The 16,757-nt window shown below is 39.1% G+C and overlaps 2 protein-coding genes across 4 annotated transcripts; one reads left to right on the top strand and one right to left on the bottom strand.

Annotated features, from left to right (window-relative positions):
• The first annotated feature begins 7,253 nt into the window (after nt 1-7,253).
• kpna7 (karyopherin alpha 7 (importin alpha 8)) lies at nt 7,254-11,165 on the top strand. Of its 3 annotated transcripts, none has more exons than XM_063476591.1 (12): nt 7,254-7,319; nt 7,398-7,541; nt 7,613-7,698; nt 7,972-8,140; nt 8,321-8,420; nt 8,632-8,714; nt 9,138-9,224; nt 9,319-9,495; nt 9,728-9,961; nt 10,393-10,575; nt 10,696-10,842; nt 11,013-11,165. In XM_063476591.1, exons 1-12 carry the CDS (start codon nt 7,254-7,256, stop codon nt 11,097-11,099), a joined length of 1,563 nt encoding a protein of 520 aa, XP_063332661.1. In that variant the 3' UTR covers nt 11,100-11,165. The 3 variants fall into 3 exon arrangements, with proteins under 3 accessions (XP_063332661.1, XP_063332662.1, XP_063332663.1); XM_063476592.1 differs by having other exon boundaries at nt 7,398-7,553; nt 7,628-7,698; XM_063476593.1 differs by lacking the exon at nt 11,013-11,165 and having other exon boundaries at nt 8,632-8,738; nt 10,696-10,924.
• A 1,386-nt stretch (nt 11,166-12,551) lies between these two features.
• xpa (xeroderma pigmentosum, complementation group A) lies at nt 12,552-16,485 on the bottom strand. The gene is made up of 5 exons (XM_063476594.1): nt 15,913-16,485; nt 15,715-15,820; nt 14,478-14,643; nt 13,494-13,611; nt 12,552-13,399 (listed from the first exon to the last, which is right to left on the bottom strand). Exons 1-5 carry the CDS (start codon nt 16,181-16,183, stop codon nt 13,245-13,247), a joined length of 816 nt encoding a protein of 271 aa, XP_063332664.1. The 5' UTR covers nt 16,184-16,485; the 3' UTR covers nt 12,552-13,244.
• Nucleotides 16,486-16,757: the final 272 nt, after the last annotated feature.

Genomic DNA, 16,757 nt, shown 5'->3' with positions numbered 1-16,757 from the left:
TCACGTTGTTGACGGCAGCACCTCAGATCATCAAAAAGCCATGTTTTTAACCCAACATTTTCCCATGTTGTAATCTTTCAACCATCTTCCCTTCATCTTGGAGCCATTAAGACCTTCTAGGGTTACTTGGTTTGTCTGTGGCCCAGCAGAGCCCCAGAGCCCCGGTCTTTGTCCAGATCCAGGCAGCAGGTGAATAGGATGCCCATGTAAGGGGCCTCTCAGCCTAGATACACCTGATACCTGGCTCAGACCCCCACAATAAAATCTATCCACCACCTAACCTTCCAAAGACCTGACTGGACTCCTAAAGCCCCCCAACTTCTCTTGACAGCCTGCCAGCTGCTTTTTTTTTTTTTTTTTTTTGGTACGCACAGACTCACAACAAGAATGAAAGAAGTTATTGTTGACAGTATCGGCAATGCAGAACCCCCCCCCCCCACGCACACACACACTATGTATGTTGTACGTATGTTCTTAGTTCTGCCCCGTCTCTTTTTTGTATGTCTATGTGGGCTCTGCCCTGTTGTCTGAGCCTCATATCTGTGTGAACTCTGTGTTCACCTTTGAAGTTCTCTACCATGCATCTCTGCACCCCCTCCGCCCCGCCCTGTCTCTCTCATTGCTTTGATTCCCTTTCTTGTTACAGGGAGTTGGCTGATCCACAGATAATGCCACTTGGTCTCTCCGAGGCTACATGTTACTTGAAAAATACAAATCAATGTATGATTCAGGAGCAGAGCCTATACAGCTCAGAGCCTAACTAAACTTTGTTAATTTGTGGATTTATTTGCTTAAGTATGCAGCCACAAATTGGGGCCAACAGGTGCGCAGGCTAAAAATGGGTTAATAAAATGGATGGATGGGTAAGAACCATGGCACCATTACTTGGACTGGATTAATTGGTGCACTTTCTCCACAAACTCCACGTTTTACAGCATGTCACCAAGGTGCTGAAATAGCACAGCTGCTTTGAAAGCACACAAATGGATTAAAACAAGACTAACATTTGCATGCTGATGATAGTTTGACTGGACTGGCCCAAGAACAATATAATGAAACGTCTTCATTGCCTTTTACTACATCCACAAACAGTTATCACAGGTGTTAACTATCGCACATCTGTGTCAAGTTGGCACAGCAGTATCTTTCTTTTCAGGACAAAACGCTGTACTTATGTTGCCTTCATGTTTCAGGAACACTCTTATTTTTGGTTTGACCTCCTGTGCAGTTTACATCTTTGACTGAGAAAAATGAAAACTTAAATTGGATTTCTGCAGTGAATAACTTTCCTGAAACAGTAGCTGTGATTTTATCTAAAATGGAAAATTCAACCTTGACTTTGAAGCAGTTCTGTATTCTCACCAAGCATCAGTGTAGCATAATAAAAGTCAAAAACTTTCATGAAATATTCTTTTTCTTTTTCTTGCTAGTTCACAGAGCCATTGTACACATTTTAAATTTCCTAACCACAACTGGTCTGACTGCAGCTGGTATCAGTGAACAGCCAGTTTTTTATAATTCATCAAAATAAATACACACAAACTTGACCGAATTTGTGTTTACAGCAACATAAACTTGGTATATTTATACATATTAATGTAGCAACTTGGGCAAAAATCAGGGAATTATCAGCTAAATGTACTGTATAGACATGTGGTATGCATGGCTGCACAGCAGGTATGCTTAGCTTAAATAAGGAGGGCTACAACTCTCTGGATTTAAGCATTTCAATAACATGAAGGCAGAAAAGTCTGTTCAACACATTTGACATCAGAGGAGTATGACAGCAGGGCAACACGATCCAGGCAAATTGTTTGGTTCTCCCCATACTAAAGCCTGACCACTTTATACCTTTTTCATACAGTACACCAGAAATGCAAAGAGCAGCATTGAATTGCATTTTTTAATCAATTTCGGTTACTAATATTAAAGAATGAAATGATCCGTTAATTAAACCCAGCTAAAAAAAAATGTATTCAGTGTTTGTTAAGTTTTTATATTTTTTTCCTTAGTTGCCTGATTGACAGTAAACATCTGTTGTGTATTTATGTGAATGTCTATGCATTTATGTGCACACGTAACAGTGTTAATGTGTATTTTTAAAGTAAATGATGAATGGCTTTCGATCTCCCAGCTGTTGAGTCTGTCTATATAGACCAACAGCTATGGCTTTGTCAGCAGAAAGAAATGATCCATCAACACACACAAACACATGCACACACACAAACACAATTCTGCAGCCTGGTCAGTAATGAGTATGATGGATTGCACCTGAGGTGTGTCATGTCTGGGTTATTGATAGGCAGGTATTGGAGGGCCAACATGAAATATTAATAGGCTGGAGCTAAATGCAGATCTGACATAGAGTGAGAAGGAGAAAGAGAAGGGCAAAAAAGAGAGATGTTTGAAATGCAATTGGTTGTACCTGAGGCTTGATAGCAAGTACAAACTGTGCATTCATGTAAGTTTGTTTGAGAATTTGAAAGATGTCTAATATCAGTATCACATTTTTGGTTTTCTCAATGGAAATTCCCTCCATCTTTGACACATCTCGCATAAACACACACACTCAAATCTCTCTCTGTCACTCTAACCCATATCCTGTTGTGGTTCTTGCTCTCTCCTCGGCTTTGATATCTGAGAACCGCTGACTTTCACAAACAGACAAGGGACACCTTTGTCTTTGCCACACTGCACGAGTGTTTGTCATCGTTTTTGGAAATGCGTTTGTTCGACTGCGTCCAGGCCATTTCTAAAAAACAGTCCTGATAGCGACTAACACACTTAGAACAAGTAAAGTCCTGCCAAGAATCTGTCCTCCGTAATGCACTTTAAACAGCAAAGAGGGCTGCAACATATCTCCCCTGCTAGAAGTGGGGAGGGCATGTTATCTTGATGTCTGTGTGGGTGTGTTTGTGTGTGTGTGTATTGATGCAGCACTGCAGAGCAATCTATACTAATGATTTCCCATAGACACCTCAAGTTGTTCTGAGAACCAGGGAGGATGGGAGGGAGAGAAGTCAAAAGAGACGAATGATAAGATAGATGGAAAGGGAGACAGACTGAAGGAAGGAAGGGCCAGCACGGAGGAAGGGAGGAAAGTTGTAAAAGGATTATTACCAATATTATCACACTTAATGCACAAGCCACAGTTTAAACATGTGCTACCTTTTAAGCTGCAACATTGAGAGCCCTGCACAGGGTTTATAAGCCATAAATGATGACATTACTAAAAGGTAATGAAATACTTAAAACTTTAGACTTACCTTTTGCTAGTAAGCCATTAACTGTCATATTAGGGAGGCTTTTAGTAAAAATGTTATGTATAAATGTTGTATAAAGGTAAACGGTCACCTTTACTTATACAGTCATAGACTACAGAGTAGATACACCTGTTTAACTGTGTAACACAAATATCTTATCAGCAAATTGTATGACAGTAACTCAATGCATTTGAGCATGTAAACATAGTCAAGAAGGCTTGCTGAAGTTCAAACTGAGTTCAAACAGAATTGGGAAGACAGGTAAAATCACTCTGGATGTGGCAGGTTTTTGGCTTAAGACAAGCTGGTCTGATTATTTCAGTAATGGCTGATCTACTGGGATTTTCACAGCCATTTACAGAGAATGCTCTGAAAAACTTCCTTGTTGATGGCTAGGGGACAGACAGACAGAAAGGCAACAGTAACTCAAATAAGTAAAAAATAACTTGTAACAGTAACAACCAAAGTATGCAGAAGAGCATCTCTGAAGGCACAACCTTCAAGCAGATGGGCTACAGCAGCAGAAGGCCATACGTGGTGCAACTGATGTAAGAATAGGAAATAGGCTACAGTTCACACTGACTCATTAAAAATAGACAAAACAAAATTGGAAAAATATTGCCTGGTCCATTGCATCTTGATGTCTGGTGTAGCATTTGGAAGGCAGAGTCAGCTTCTGATGGCTACTTTCAGCGATCAAATCTTAACAAAGCTCAAATGATCTCAAACTAGTTTCTTGAACAGTGACAGTGAGTTCACTGTGCTCAAATGGACTTCACAGTCACCAAACCTGAATCCAGAAGAGCACATTTGGGATGTGGTGGATTTTGTGGAATGGGAGATTCAGATGTGGTGTCGGTAAATCTACAGCAACCAGATCAACCATCATGTCAGTATGGACGTCTGAGATCTCTGGGGAATGTTTCCAGCACCTTGTTGAATCTATGACACAACGAAGGCAGTTGGGAAAAGGTTCCAACCCACTGGTAGTGATGTGTACCTGATGAAATGCTTGTTGAGTGTAAATGGCAACTATCATTCTAGCAGCTGCTAATAAATTGTTAAATACAGTTTGTAGTTTGTAGCCCAGATGCTGTACCAGTAAAAGCTGTACCGCTCATTCAGTAACAAAAATCTTGGTACTAAAAATCTTTTAGAAATACCTCACAACTGACCAATAAAGCATCAATAAACAATGTATTAATCACCATAATGATTATGTGTCTTTTTGTGAGCGTAAATGTGATGCTGCACTTTCATCATATAGTAAAAGTTATCCACGCCATTAAAGTACACTTAACATGGTAAAAGGAAAAATATGAAAGGGACTGGTTTTACAGTACTGAAAGTCCCCAAATATCAGAAATCACTTTGCATGTGTCCACAAACTCTGCCTATATGGCAAAATATTAGGGGAGCATTTTAAGAAACTCTAAGAGCCATGCTTTATTAATTTGAAAATAGCCATTTGGTAATCAGGTAGATGCAGAGCAGATGCATACTTTCTTCATATATATCATATTGGCCTTCTCCTTCTGTTTGTTTCCCTTGTCTATATCTACCTCTGTCTTTCTTTCTCTTCTCAGTTTGTATCTGTTTATCATTTCTAATATATATGTTGTTGTTGTTTTTTTCATTAATTACTAAAATGCATTTATTGTGTTTGCTTGTTTTGTCGTTTCATTTGAACTTTTTTGAAATGTTTTTATTTATGGAAAACTGTTAAAATTGAATTGAAAGTGAAATTTTGTCATTTCAGTACATTTTTACATCTGTTATTTGGTAAGAAATGTTTTTATGATAAATTATAACATTGAACTGATACTTTTCTGTTAAAGTCTGCATTGGAGTTCCTGATATATGATACTGTGTTGTGTAAGAGCAAGTGTTTCTAACTTGTATGTGGGCTCTGTATGTGTGGTGTGACTGTGTGAATGCCTTGAACCTGCACAGTGGAATTTCCTCCAATCACTCCACATTGTTCACACGAACAACGAGTCAAAGCAACAGGGCAGGACAGAAACACTCCACACCCTCAGGGGTGTCTCTGAGGAACCATAAGCACTTCCAGGTCAAAAGTCCAACAGAAACACACACATGGTAGCACACTCTAATTCACCAGGTAATTGTCCAGAAAGTTCACATTTCATTAAACAAGTGGGTCTTCATAGAGAGGGATGCCTTAAGTCTTTGTGTTTCTTATAAATGGCTCAGCAATGCCATATATTAACACTTTTTCTGAAGGCTCACAGCTGCTTGGTTGTCCACTCAAGGACATTCTGACCTCTTAATGACAATAAAATAAGTTGTCAGAGAGCATGAGAAGTCATTCATCTCTATTATCCTCTGTGGTTTCCTGCATCTGACAGTAACAGTGAAGCAGGACTGAGAAAACAGCAGAGCCGGAGAAACAGACACAGGGAGGGATGACACAAATGGAGAATTTACTTTCCTTTTCCTTGTTTTATAATTAAATTTTTAATGATTCATTCAAATGACTGACACTGATGTATAATATTCAGCATCAAAACCTTTTCATTATAACCTCTGCCTTGTAGCTGCTTGGTGACCTTCTCAGTGGGCTATACAGGTGGGCAGAGGTCGAGCTGCAGTGGGCTGAGCTGGTATATCTGTATTTATAAAGCACATATAAAGTAAACCTGAGCTGGGTAGATTTATGTTTGCATGCCCTGCATGTGTGTGTGTGTGTGTGTGTGTGTGTGTGTGTGTGTGTGTGCGCGTGTAGAAGAGAGGCAGTTGGTGTGGGAAAGACTCTTGAGGTGCTGCATTAGAGGAAACAACTGTGATGAGCATTGTGCTGTGCATTTGATTGTAGGCGAGGAAGTAGAAAAAATTAGTGTGTTTATACAGCACAGTACAGCACATGAGTCTGAGCCCTTGCAGTCGCATGACCCTCTGTGTGTGTGAGTGTTACCAAGAGGAAGTGATTACTGTATAACTTGGTCAGAGGGAAACCTCTGACTATTGTTCGGCCCTTCCTGGTCATTACAGAGGAAGACGAGACTCCATCACTGTCACTTTTTCTCTAGCTCGCTTTCTCTGTCAGTGACTTTCATCTCTTTCACTACTTTGATCTATTTATTTTCTCATTTTCCCTGTTTAGCTCTACTTTTTTCTTTTTCTTTTATTCTTCATGCTAAAAATAAACAACTGAATTAAAACCAACTGTTCGATAGACACGAACTAATTAATGATACATTTAAAATCTTATTTTTATTTAGCAGGGACTTTAATTTCGTCACAGTTTTTTTGATCAAATGCAAGCAGTTTGTCTGTTATGTTGTGCTGCCCTCTGCTGTCTAAGATTAATCCTACGCAAAAGCGTCTGCAGCCCCCAAAATTTCCAGTGCGAGGAATTTAGGCTGCTAGCGTTTAATTACTTCTCATAACTGTGTACACACACACACACACACACACACACACACACACGTATATATATATATATATATATATATATATATATATATATATTATTATTATTATTATTATTATTGTTATTATTATTATTATTATGCATGTATCATGTGTATTCCAGAGTGCATTATAGGAAAAAAATATTTAAAAATGGAAATCCCCAGCCTTTAATTTGAGCTATGATCCGTATAAAATTAAAATCTAGTAAAAGGCAGTCTGTAGTGGAATAACATTTATGCTTTTATTTTATTTTATTGTTTTTGCGAATATTTTAAAAAGAAGCAGCGATGCTGTGATATTGATATTGAGTCCATAGCATAAAAGCAAGTTCGTTCTATTCCTGCTATAGACTGAAAGTGACCTTGCGGGAGCCCTAAAGTTCGTTACTTGATTGAAACCTGCACAGCTGTGCTTGAATGAATCAGCACGGCTCCTCCAATAATCACATCTAACTTGATTCACCTGAGGCGGCTTTGACAAATATAATCACACGGCGGTTAGTTTTATTGAGTTTTTATTTCAGGAGCTTGGATTACCGTGCGCTCAAAGACCAACATGCCCACTAAAAACGTTACCGACGAACGGCTCTCCAAATTTAAAAATAAGGGGAAAGATCCAGCAGTAAGTTGACTATGATTTTTTTTTTTAGGTTCTATGTAATGGGTTATTTTATCTGAACTACACCATCTACTCCTGTAGAAACTTCGGGAGAAAAGGATCACGGAGTGCGTGGAGTTGCGCAAAGCTCACAAGAATGAAAATTTCTTGAAAAGAAGAAATTTAACGCTGTCGTCCCTCCCGGACGAGGAGGCCCTGTCTCCAGACTACATCCCCAACGAGTTGGTAAGTTTCCAGAAACCTTTAATAACTCTACTAAAACTAGCAGAGACTCTAACAACATACCTGTAATCTAGGTGACCCACTTATCCATTGAGGACATAATTAAAGACGTGAACAGCGACTGCAGGAAGTCCCAGACCCGAGGCTGTCAGGCAGCCCGGTGAGTGTTCAGGGATGATTATGATCTGTCTGATACTGTCTTCAAATGTAATCCTTGCTCTATGCCATCTCACAGATGATTACCATCTCAGTCTGTCTGTAAAGAAAAACATCAATTTCAGGGATCACATGGGACCTGTGGGGAAACCGTAATGGGCGTTTATACAATGTTAATGACACCCAAGAATTTATTGGGTACAAGTGGAACAAGTGAACTGAGCAAAGTAAAGCCTGTACCTTAATTTTTTTTTTTTTTTTTTAATCATCTCCTCAGGAAGCTGCTTTCTCAAGAGCGTAACCCTCCTCTGAAGGAGATTATAGATGCTGGTTTGCTGTCTAACTTTGTGTCCTTCCTGTCTATGGACGATGAGCCAACTCTGCAGTTTGAAGCAGCTTGGGCTCTAACAAACATTGCCTCCGGGACCTCTTGGCATACACAGCAGGTATTAAAGCTGTCTGATATTAATGTTATGTTGGACAGATTTCACAGTAATCTATCAACATGTTGGATATTGTCAATATCCAACATAGTATAGTGATATGTCACATGTCTGCTTTGGGTTAACCTTGTAACCTCCTCGAGCCATTTTCAGAGCAGACTAAATGTGTGTGTCTACCCTCAGGTGGTGGAACATGGGGCTGTACCAGCTTTCATCTCTTTGCTGTCCTCGCCAATGCTGCACATTAGTGAACAGGCTGTCTGGGCTCTTGGGAACATTGCAGGTTAAATCTTAAATGCAATGTATTGTCATGTCTGGATTTGCTCTAACAAAGGGGGTGTTGAAAATGGGAATCTGAGACGAGTTGCAAAAAGTGCCTCAGTTGCTGAGCAACTCTGAGGTCTTCCCACTAAACAAAGGAATATGGAAAATAAAATCCAGTCCTCTACGTCAGTTTCATTGTTGCTTATGCTTACAATGTAACTACTCCTCAGGTGATGGTGCAACTTATCGCGATGTCCTGATTGAGTGCAATGTCATCCCAGCCTTGTTGTCTCGAATCTCTCCAGACACACCGGTCAGTTTTATGCAAGCTTTGTTTGTGCTTGTCGTTTTTCTCTTTTTCTGATAACTTCTAAATATTCAATATTCTGGATTTGAGATTGTCCTGCACTTGGTAGAGTATAGGTTTAGCTTTGCACTTTAACCACACTGCCAAATCATGACTGGTTTAAATGCATTATGCTGAAAAATATACGATTTTAATTTGTCAAACTGAAGTTCCCACAAAGGAACTTGACTGCCTTTAACTGGTTCTAGTGTATAGTAATTCATGTTGATGACTTTCAATGCCAATGAGTGCATCAAATTGGTCAAATGTGATGTAGTAGTAATAATACTTCAACTAAAAGCCCCAACTAAAATGGAATTATCAGATAACTAGTAAAATGGTGAAAGAAACTTCAAGTCTAAACTGCACTGTAATTGACTCTAACTCCAGGTTGGCTATTTGCGTAACCTGACATGGACTCTGTCCAACCTGTGTCGAAACAAGAATCCATTTCCACCCTTGTCTGCAGTCCAGCAGGTAAGATCAGGAACTGTTGTATTGACACGTGGTCAGATTGCAAATCTTAATTCCAAATCCACCAGTTGATAAGCTACATCTTCCGCTTCTGTAGATGCTTCCTTCACTGGTCCAGCTGCTTCATCTAAGTGACAAGGACATCTTATCTGATGCATGCTGGGCAATCTCCTACCTTTCTGATGGTGACAATGACCGCATTGAAATTGTAGTGAAAACTGGTATTGTTCCTCGACTGGTGGAGCTCATGAGTCACCAGGAGCTTGGTGTCATGGTAGTATTCACACACACAAATTTAACTACTCTGAACTTAAGGGTCTGTCACTTGAGCATAAGTTAAAAATCTGACATGAGATATGAAGATTTAATACTTTCCCCTCCGTCATTACTCAGTGTTGCATTTGAATATGAATGATCACTTCATATAATTTTTTTTTCTTTTTTTTTTTTCTTTTTTTTTTTTTTTTTTTTTTTTTTTTTTTTTTTTTAAAATCTTTGACAACCAGACCCCAGCTCTCCGCTCCATTGGGAACATAGTGAGTGGCTCTGACCTACAGACCCAGACTGCAATTGATGCTGGAGTTCTAAATGTCTTACCCAAGTTAATGAGGCATCCAAAGGCCAGTATTCAGAAGGAGGCAGCATGGGCCTTGTCAAACATTGCTGCAGGTCCATGCAAGCAAATCCAACAGCTGATCACCTGTGGCCTGCTTCCTCCTCTAGTACATCTACTGAGAAATGTGAGTAGCCTTCAATCTGTAGTCGGAATTTAAAGTGTAAAACTGTTTGAGTACATCACCTTTGCGTTTACTGGGTTACTTGATCCAACGTAGTTTTAATGAGCCATTACTCTGTGGATAAAGGCCACAATGAAGTGTAGGAGTTTAATTCTTTTCCAAGTGAAGTTGTGATAAATGGGCTGAAATCAACACTGAAAGTTGGCTTGCAACTTAAACACTAGTGCTGTTCAGATTCTAAGCTAGCCTTCAGTATGTTGTTAGGTTCTGTTTTTTCTTTAATACAGAAAATTGTCCAATTTCACAAGTAACAATGGGCTTATCTGTTCAGCTGCCAAATATTTTGTGTGTTTGTTTTTTGTGGGGTTGTTTTTTTTTTTTTTTTTTTTTTTTTTTTTTTTTTTTTGTGTGTGTAATATTCTTCCTCGTCTCAGGGTGACTTCAAAACTCAGAGGGAAGCTGTTTGGGCTGTAACAAACTTGACTAGTGGGGCTACTGTGGAGCAGGTGGTCCAGTTGGTGCAGAGTGGTGCTCTGGAAGCAATCATCAACCTACTTCAGGTCAAAGATGCTAAAGTCATTCTGGTCATATTGGATGCCATAAACAACATCTTCATGGTGAGGGCAGAAGATGTCGCAGATTATGAAATGCATTAATTTGGGTAACTGAAAATTAAAATGCAGTGAGATTTGAGTCTAAATGATACTATGTTTGGGGTTTTGGCTGTAACTTTTCAGGCTGCAGAAAAGCTTGGTGAGATGGAGAAGCTTAGCCTGTTGATTGAAGAGCTGGGAGGACTGGACCACATTGAGATGCTGCAGAACCATGACAATGAAATGGTGTATCAGGCTGCACATAACATAATTGAGAAGTACTTTAGTGATGTAAGTCTTAGCTGTGTGGATGAACAGTTATAATGTAAGCCTTAAGCTTTGTAATCTGAAGTTGGGAACTTGTACTAATATTTTTTTTTTCTTTTTTTTTTCTTTTTTTTTTTTTGCATTTACAGATTTGAAAGCTGACTAAACTACTTTTTCTTCCCCTCTCTATCTAGAGTGACACTCATGGTGAGAAGGTTGATGCAACAGAGGATGAATTTGTTATTCAAAGCCCTGATGTCCAGAAAGCCTTTGAATTTTAAAACTATGCATGTTTTGAATTCATGTTGAAAATTTAAATAAAGGAATGATCTCAATGGTACTCAACAGTCATGGGTAACTTGGGCAAATCTCATTGCACCTGTGAACCACAGCAAACTAAAATGTTACAAAAGTTTTCCAACATTTAAAATGGTTAAATCCGCAACTTCTCAAGTGTAAACTTGAATAAGGGCTAGATGTCAACTGCGTTCCTGGAATTCGGGTTGCTAGTTTCACTTTACTACTTTCCTGCGCTGTAATTTCATTCTGTGTCACTCTGGGCAAATCATTAGCTTGCAGAAGACTGACAAAAAAATTGGCCCCGGTTAAAGGTGCTTTATTTCTGCCTCTCGAACATTTGTGGCAATCTCTACTTTATCCCGTCCCCACCTGCTTCATCTTTACTACCACCAGTGTCTAAACTGGCAGGATCATGTCCTGCTTCCTACAGTTGGTGGTGACTCTGAAGTTTATTAAAACTGAACATGAGTTGGCAATCCCTTCTTTATTGAAATTTAAACATTCAAGTCTGGCTGACTACACTTTGAACTGGTAATCCAAACAGACACACTAACGTGCGAACAGTATAGTGAAGCACACTTTCCACCCCTCACATGCACTGTTCTCCCTCTTCCATCTGGCAGACGATTTCGCAGCATCAAAACTGTAACGACCAGACACTGCAAGAGCTGCTTTTCCCCCAAGCAGTCAGAGCCCTCTACTCACTACCACCAAAGGACTGATATACACATACACTTTACAATACTGACCAAAGGATTCAAAAACTTCCACAAATCCACTACAAACTGGACCTGGGAACAACAGGCTTATTTGCATACTCAGTCACATAGTTACTGAACACCTAGATTATACTATATTTGCACATTTTGCATCTTGCACATGTCTTCGTGTCTTGTCTACAATATCCTGACAACTTCAACCTGGTATTCAATACCTACTGCACAATCCACTTTGTATTGTCTCTGTCCTGTCTTTGTTTATCATACAGTTAGAAAGGTACTAATAACTACAATACTATCCCTTAATTTTACTGAAATGTAGCATTTTATTTGTAAATCCTAGTTATCTCTTGGAGATATATTTTATATACTTAAATGCACCATGGGGGGCTTGGGGTGAAACAGCATTTTGGTATGCTGTATACTGTTGTATTGACAATAAAACTCTTGAATCTAATTTTCCCCTTTTCAGCCCAAGGAAAGTGCTAGGAGGAAGTAGAAGACTAAGACAAAAGCATGAATTGCCAAAGCCACCTATCCTCTTCACATACCACTGAAATGTAGTCGAGATGTGGCTGCACACTGATCACGAACTACAGCTTTGCTCTGTAGAATAGCATTACAGATGACCTAGCTAACAGAAGTGACCTGAAAATAAAGCATTTTCAGAACTTTACAACTAGAGAATTTTTAATTACATTGTTACAAAGAAATTTACACATTTCCTTAAAGCTAATACAAAATTACATTTATAAAAACCAAGATGTGAAAATTCACAATGGTCAGACCAGGCTGAAGTGTGTGCACTGGTGCATCTGTCCAGTGCTATTTGATAATGTCTTTATCAATTGAAAATTGATACTCTTGGCAGACTGGCACTGGACTGACTCCCAGAATGCCTTGAGCATAAAGCCACGATGAAAACAAAACTACAGCAGGTGATGTGAACTTATAGTCTTAGACATCTGGCAACAGCTGCAGACTTTTTTCATAACTGCCCTCCTAAGATATGACTTTTTCTAAGAAGGCAGCAGCTTTGGAAAATGTCCTATTTGTCACAAGGAAGACCTACAATTCAATATTTTATACAAAAAGTTTCAGTATCATGCTTTCCTTGACTTGCCAAATTTCAAATGATGCAGAACAATGAAAAGCAGTGTGCAAAGGTATGGCTAAAAATACAATTGAGTCAGCAATCAAGCTAAGATGTGCAACAGCCATTAAAAAATGAACTTACTGCTAATGTGTTGAATACAATGGTGATTTTGGCCCCTATTATGTGATCTAGGTGGAGCATTTTATTGCTATTTATTATAAATGGAAAAAGTACAATTAAGAATTTGGAAACTTGTGTTCCTGTCGAAGCACCAGACATCAGTCTTTAACAGTGTTTGTGGATGTGCGTCTCTACATTTTCTCATAGCTAAGCTCATGTCCACAAGTGAGGCACGTTTTCTTGTAGAGGTCTTCCTCTTCATCTACAACCTCTTCTGGTCCGTACTCGTGCTGGTGAGCGGTGGTGTTTTTGGTCCACATACTGCTCCTTACTGCTCTGCGTAGCTCTGACACACGCACAGAGACACACAGCTGATGTTTAACAGTGCTCAGTGTAACCCATTGGGGAGGGGAGAATTTTGGCTCAAAGCAAACACCAACCTTTGACCTTCTTGTTGAAGCGTTTTTGTTTCTGCACCTCTCTGTTCTCTTCTCTTGTTTCTCTGGCTTCTTCTAGAGCTTCCTCTGAACCCCACACCTCCATACATCTTTTCTCCACCTGTAATATACAAAAACCTTTTAGCAGGACCATGGACTGTACAGGTAAGATGGACACTGGCACCATGATGTCCCCCTTGGAAATGTAAAATTCTGCTTTAAAGTTGAAATTTAAGCATTTTGCTGCAGCCATCTTTGGTTTTGGGTTGAAGCTAATATGTGGAAAACCGAGGACTAGTCAGCCACACTGTAGCCAGTAAATTCTACTTTAAAAACTATTTTCTTCTAAACAACCCATTATAAACTATTAAATGTTTAAAAGTGATTAATAAGTTATTAAACCAAGTGGGAACTAAGTTTTTTTTCATAGATCTTTTTGTAACCAAAGGAATCGCCCCCTGCTGTCCATTAGAAAGACTGCAAGTTTAAATCACTTTTACCATCTTCTTCACTTTTAGATTATGTAAAAGAGACTTTTAAATAATCTACAAAACATACACCCTAATACATTTACTGAACATTTAGCAGTACTTTGGTTTACTCACACCTCAGCCTCTCATTTCATGGGTAATAGTCTTTTCACATTATTTATGTTATCACAAATCTAATGACTAACGATTTTTAACACACAGTGATTGATTTAACTGGTAAGCTTGTGTCATAAAACTTGTACATTGTAAACTTAAAAAAACCAAAACAATTATCTCCTTGTTTTTAGTGAAGATTTGCGAACCAATCACTTCACATTTTTTTATATGAATAAAGTTTCACATACATTAAGCTTTTTAAGATAAATATATTATATATATATATTTCTAAGTTCACAATGAGCAGTCTAGCCACACAACACTGAATGCTAAAGAACATTAGCATAACGTGAATATAGGTTAAAAAGTTGTATGAACTGCCCTTCACATATTTTCATACCTGCAGCTGGAGGTAGAGCTTCATATCTCCCCAACGTGGGTTATGGGGGTTTTTCTTCAGTATAAACCTGAGAGGAGGCTCCCTCTTGTCCAGGTCACAGTCCTTCAGTAGGTAGCGCTGCTTAGCCTCAGTCCTGGAGATCAGCTTGTGCTTTTCCTCATTGTCCCTGAAAAGGAAATAGGTTTAAAATAGATCTTTAGTTGTACAACTTTATTTAAAAAAAAGTTGACAGTTATACACAAAAAAGTTTGAGGTAACTAAATGACCAAAAGATTGCACTTTAAAGCCCCTAAATACATAGACTGTGATGGACACCAGCACAAAATGTTTAGGTATCTTAACGCTCAATATAAAATGCACAAGCAAATACAGTAAATGACAGCAAATCATCCTTTTTTTTTTTATTTCTTCATGGTGAAGCCTGAGTTTAGTTTTGTTTAAAAAAAAGGTTCAGTACATGTAACATGTAACATGAGGAGGTGTTAATTCATCCTCCAAATTCTTCCAGATCTCAGATCAACGAGCATCTGTGGTTGAGGTCTAGCGGAGTCCACGCCTTGACGGGCTGGGCTGTTTTGGCAACAAAAGGGAGACCAACACAATATTAGGCAGTGGCCATAATGCTATGCCTGATCACTGTATATTACTGGGACATTGGGTTATGAAATAATTTGTATTTTTTTACAAGATTAAGCTGGGTTGCACCACTGGAATTGTTACACTTCCAAATTACAGGTGAATGCACATGATCATCTGATATTACATTAAAATATAACAAAATATCACTGAATGAAAAGTGGGCTTCATGTCAGTAACCAGCAATGTAAACTGCAGGAAGTCCAGTAAATTAATGTTGAATTTGCATTACAGAAACTTGAAAGTTCAGCCCTTCATCCAAAGAGAGACGTTTATGTGCAAATTAAAAGAACAAGTCAAGGTAGCTTGACGGGTCACCAGTGTTTAAAGTTCTCTGTAGTAAAAAGATGAGCCAATAACAATAATTTTCACTGATTTAACCTTTGTTTTAGTTTTTAGTTTTTCGTAAGAGTGGTTTCTTTCTTATGGCGGGGAGCATGACTGTAAACAGCTGTTAAACACCGGAAATCAGTGAGGCTTGTAGGTGTTTATGGTTCAAAGTTTTAAACTATAAGTCGCCAAATAAATCTAATAAATATAAACGTATTAATTGTGCACATAAACTGCAGCAAACACATCAGGTGTGTGTGTAAGTGTGTACCTGCAGTTGTCGCACACAGACAGGTCAAAGCTGTTGCTCAGGTACGAGTCCATAAAGGGTTTCTGACATTCATCACACATCAGGTACTCTGGTTCAATCACCGGAGCTGAAAACACAACGCAGACCCACAGTGATCAAGAACAAAGGTAAATAATGTAAGTACGAGACGAGCACGTATTTGTCTAACTAAACACACACCTGGCTGATGCACCACTACCTTGATCTTCTGCTCTCCCTCTAAGTCTCCCTCCTCCTCGATAAAGAACCCAGCTCCGGAGTCGATGGTCTTGGAAACTTTGGCCGCTGTTGCACCCTCCACAGCGGACAAAGGACGACTCGCAAGACGGGCTTGTCGGAGCATCAACGCCCGCTGCCGGTTCCTCTCGATTTTAGCCCGCATCGCCGGGGAAAGCTCGAGTTTGGGACTCGAAGCACCACCATCCACTGTCTCGGCCTGTGACGGATCCATGGTGCTCTCTAAACACAGCGATCACGGCAGAGCAATGAATTAAATTACTCTGCAGAACTTGCCCCGGTCTCTCTCGCTCCATGCAAAGTCCAGCACTAGATTGTTGTTACAAAACTGACAGCTGTATGCTTCCGGCTTCTTTTTCTTTTGGGTCTTTTGGTGATTGTCAAACAGCTTCCGGGGGCAATACCGCCACCTTCTGTCTGACCCCGTGTGGACTAAAGCACACCGCTATCGGACTAATAGTAACTGAATTCAAAAACGTCCACATATCTATTTGATTACACTTTATAAAATAAAATATTGCATATTCATTTTGATTATTATGGCTTAGTGATCGTAAAACCAGAAATTCAATATTTCCAATTATTATTATTATTTTCTAAACTCAGTCAAAAAGAAAGGATACAATGTATCCTTAAAAAAAGCTCCCAATGAGCCAGAGTTTCTTAAAAATTTTCAGTTACTCTTTAGTAACAGCTATCCAGACTTTTTCTTCATTCAAAAGAATTGTCAGGCCTGAAACACAATTTAAACTATCTACAGCATACAGTATCTGAAAGTCATGTCTTGA

The sequence above is a fragment of the Pelmatolapia mariae genome, linkage group LG6 (assembly GCF_036321145.2).
Source record: "Pelmatolapia mariae isolate MD_Pm_ZW linkage group LG6, Pm_UMD_F_2, whole genome shotgun sequence".
Lineage (NCBI taxonomy): Eukaryota > Metazoa > Chordata > Actinopteri > Cichliformes > Cichlidae > Pelmatolapia > Pelmatolapia mariae.
The sequence above is the reverse complement of the archived record's forward strand: the minus strand, read 5'-3'. Positions and strand labels throughout refer to the sequence as shown.

Coding starts and splice junctions, on each gene's coding strand:
- kpna7 (XM_063476591.1), top strand. CDS start 7,254: ATGCCCACTAAAAACGTTACCGACGAACGGCTCTCCAAATTTAAAAAT. Junction 7,320..7,397: donor ATAAGGGGAAAGATCCAGCA/GTAAGTTGACTA, acceptor CTACTCCTGTAG/AAACTTCGGGAGAAAAGGAT. Junction 10,576..10,695: donor CCATAAACAACATCTTCATG/GTGAGGGCAGAA, acceptor GTAACTTTTCAG/GCTGCAGAAAAGCTTGGTGA.
- xpa (XM_063476594.1), bottom strand. CDS start 16,183: ATGGATCCGTCACAGGCCGAGACAGTGGATGGTGGTGCTTCGAGTCCC. Junction 13,612..14,477: donor AGCTCTACCTCCAGCTGCAG/GTATGAAAATAT, acceptor TGTATATTACAG/GTGGAGAAAAGATGTATGGA. Junction 13,400..13,493: donor CTTCAACAAGAAGGTCAAAG/GTTGGTGTTTGC, acceptor TGCGTGTGTCAG/AGCTACGCAGAGCAGTAAGG.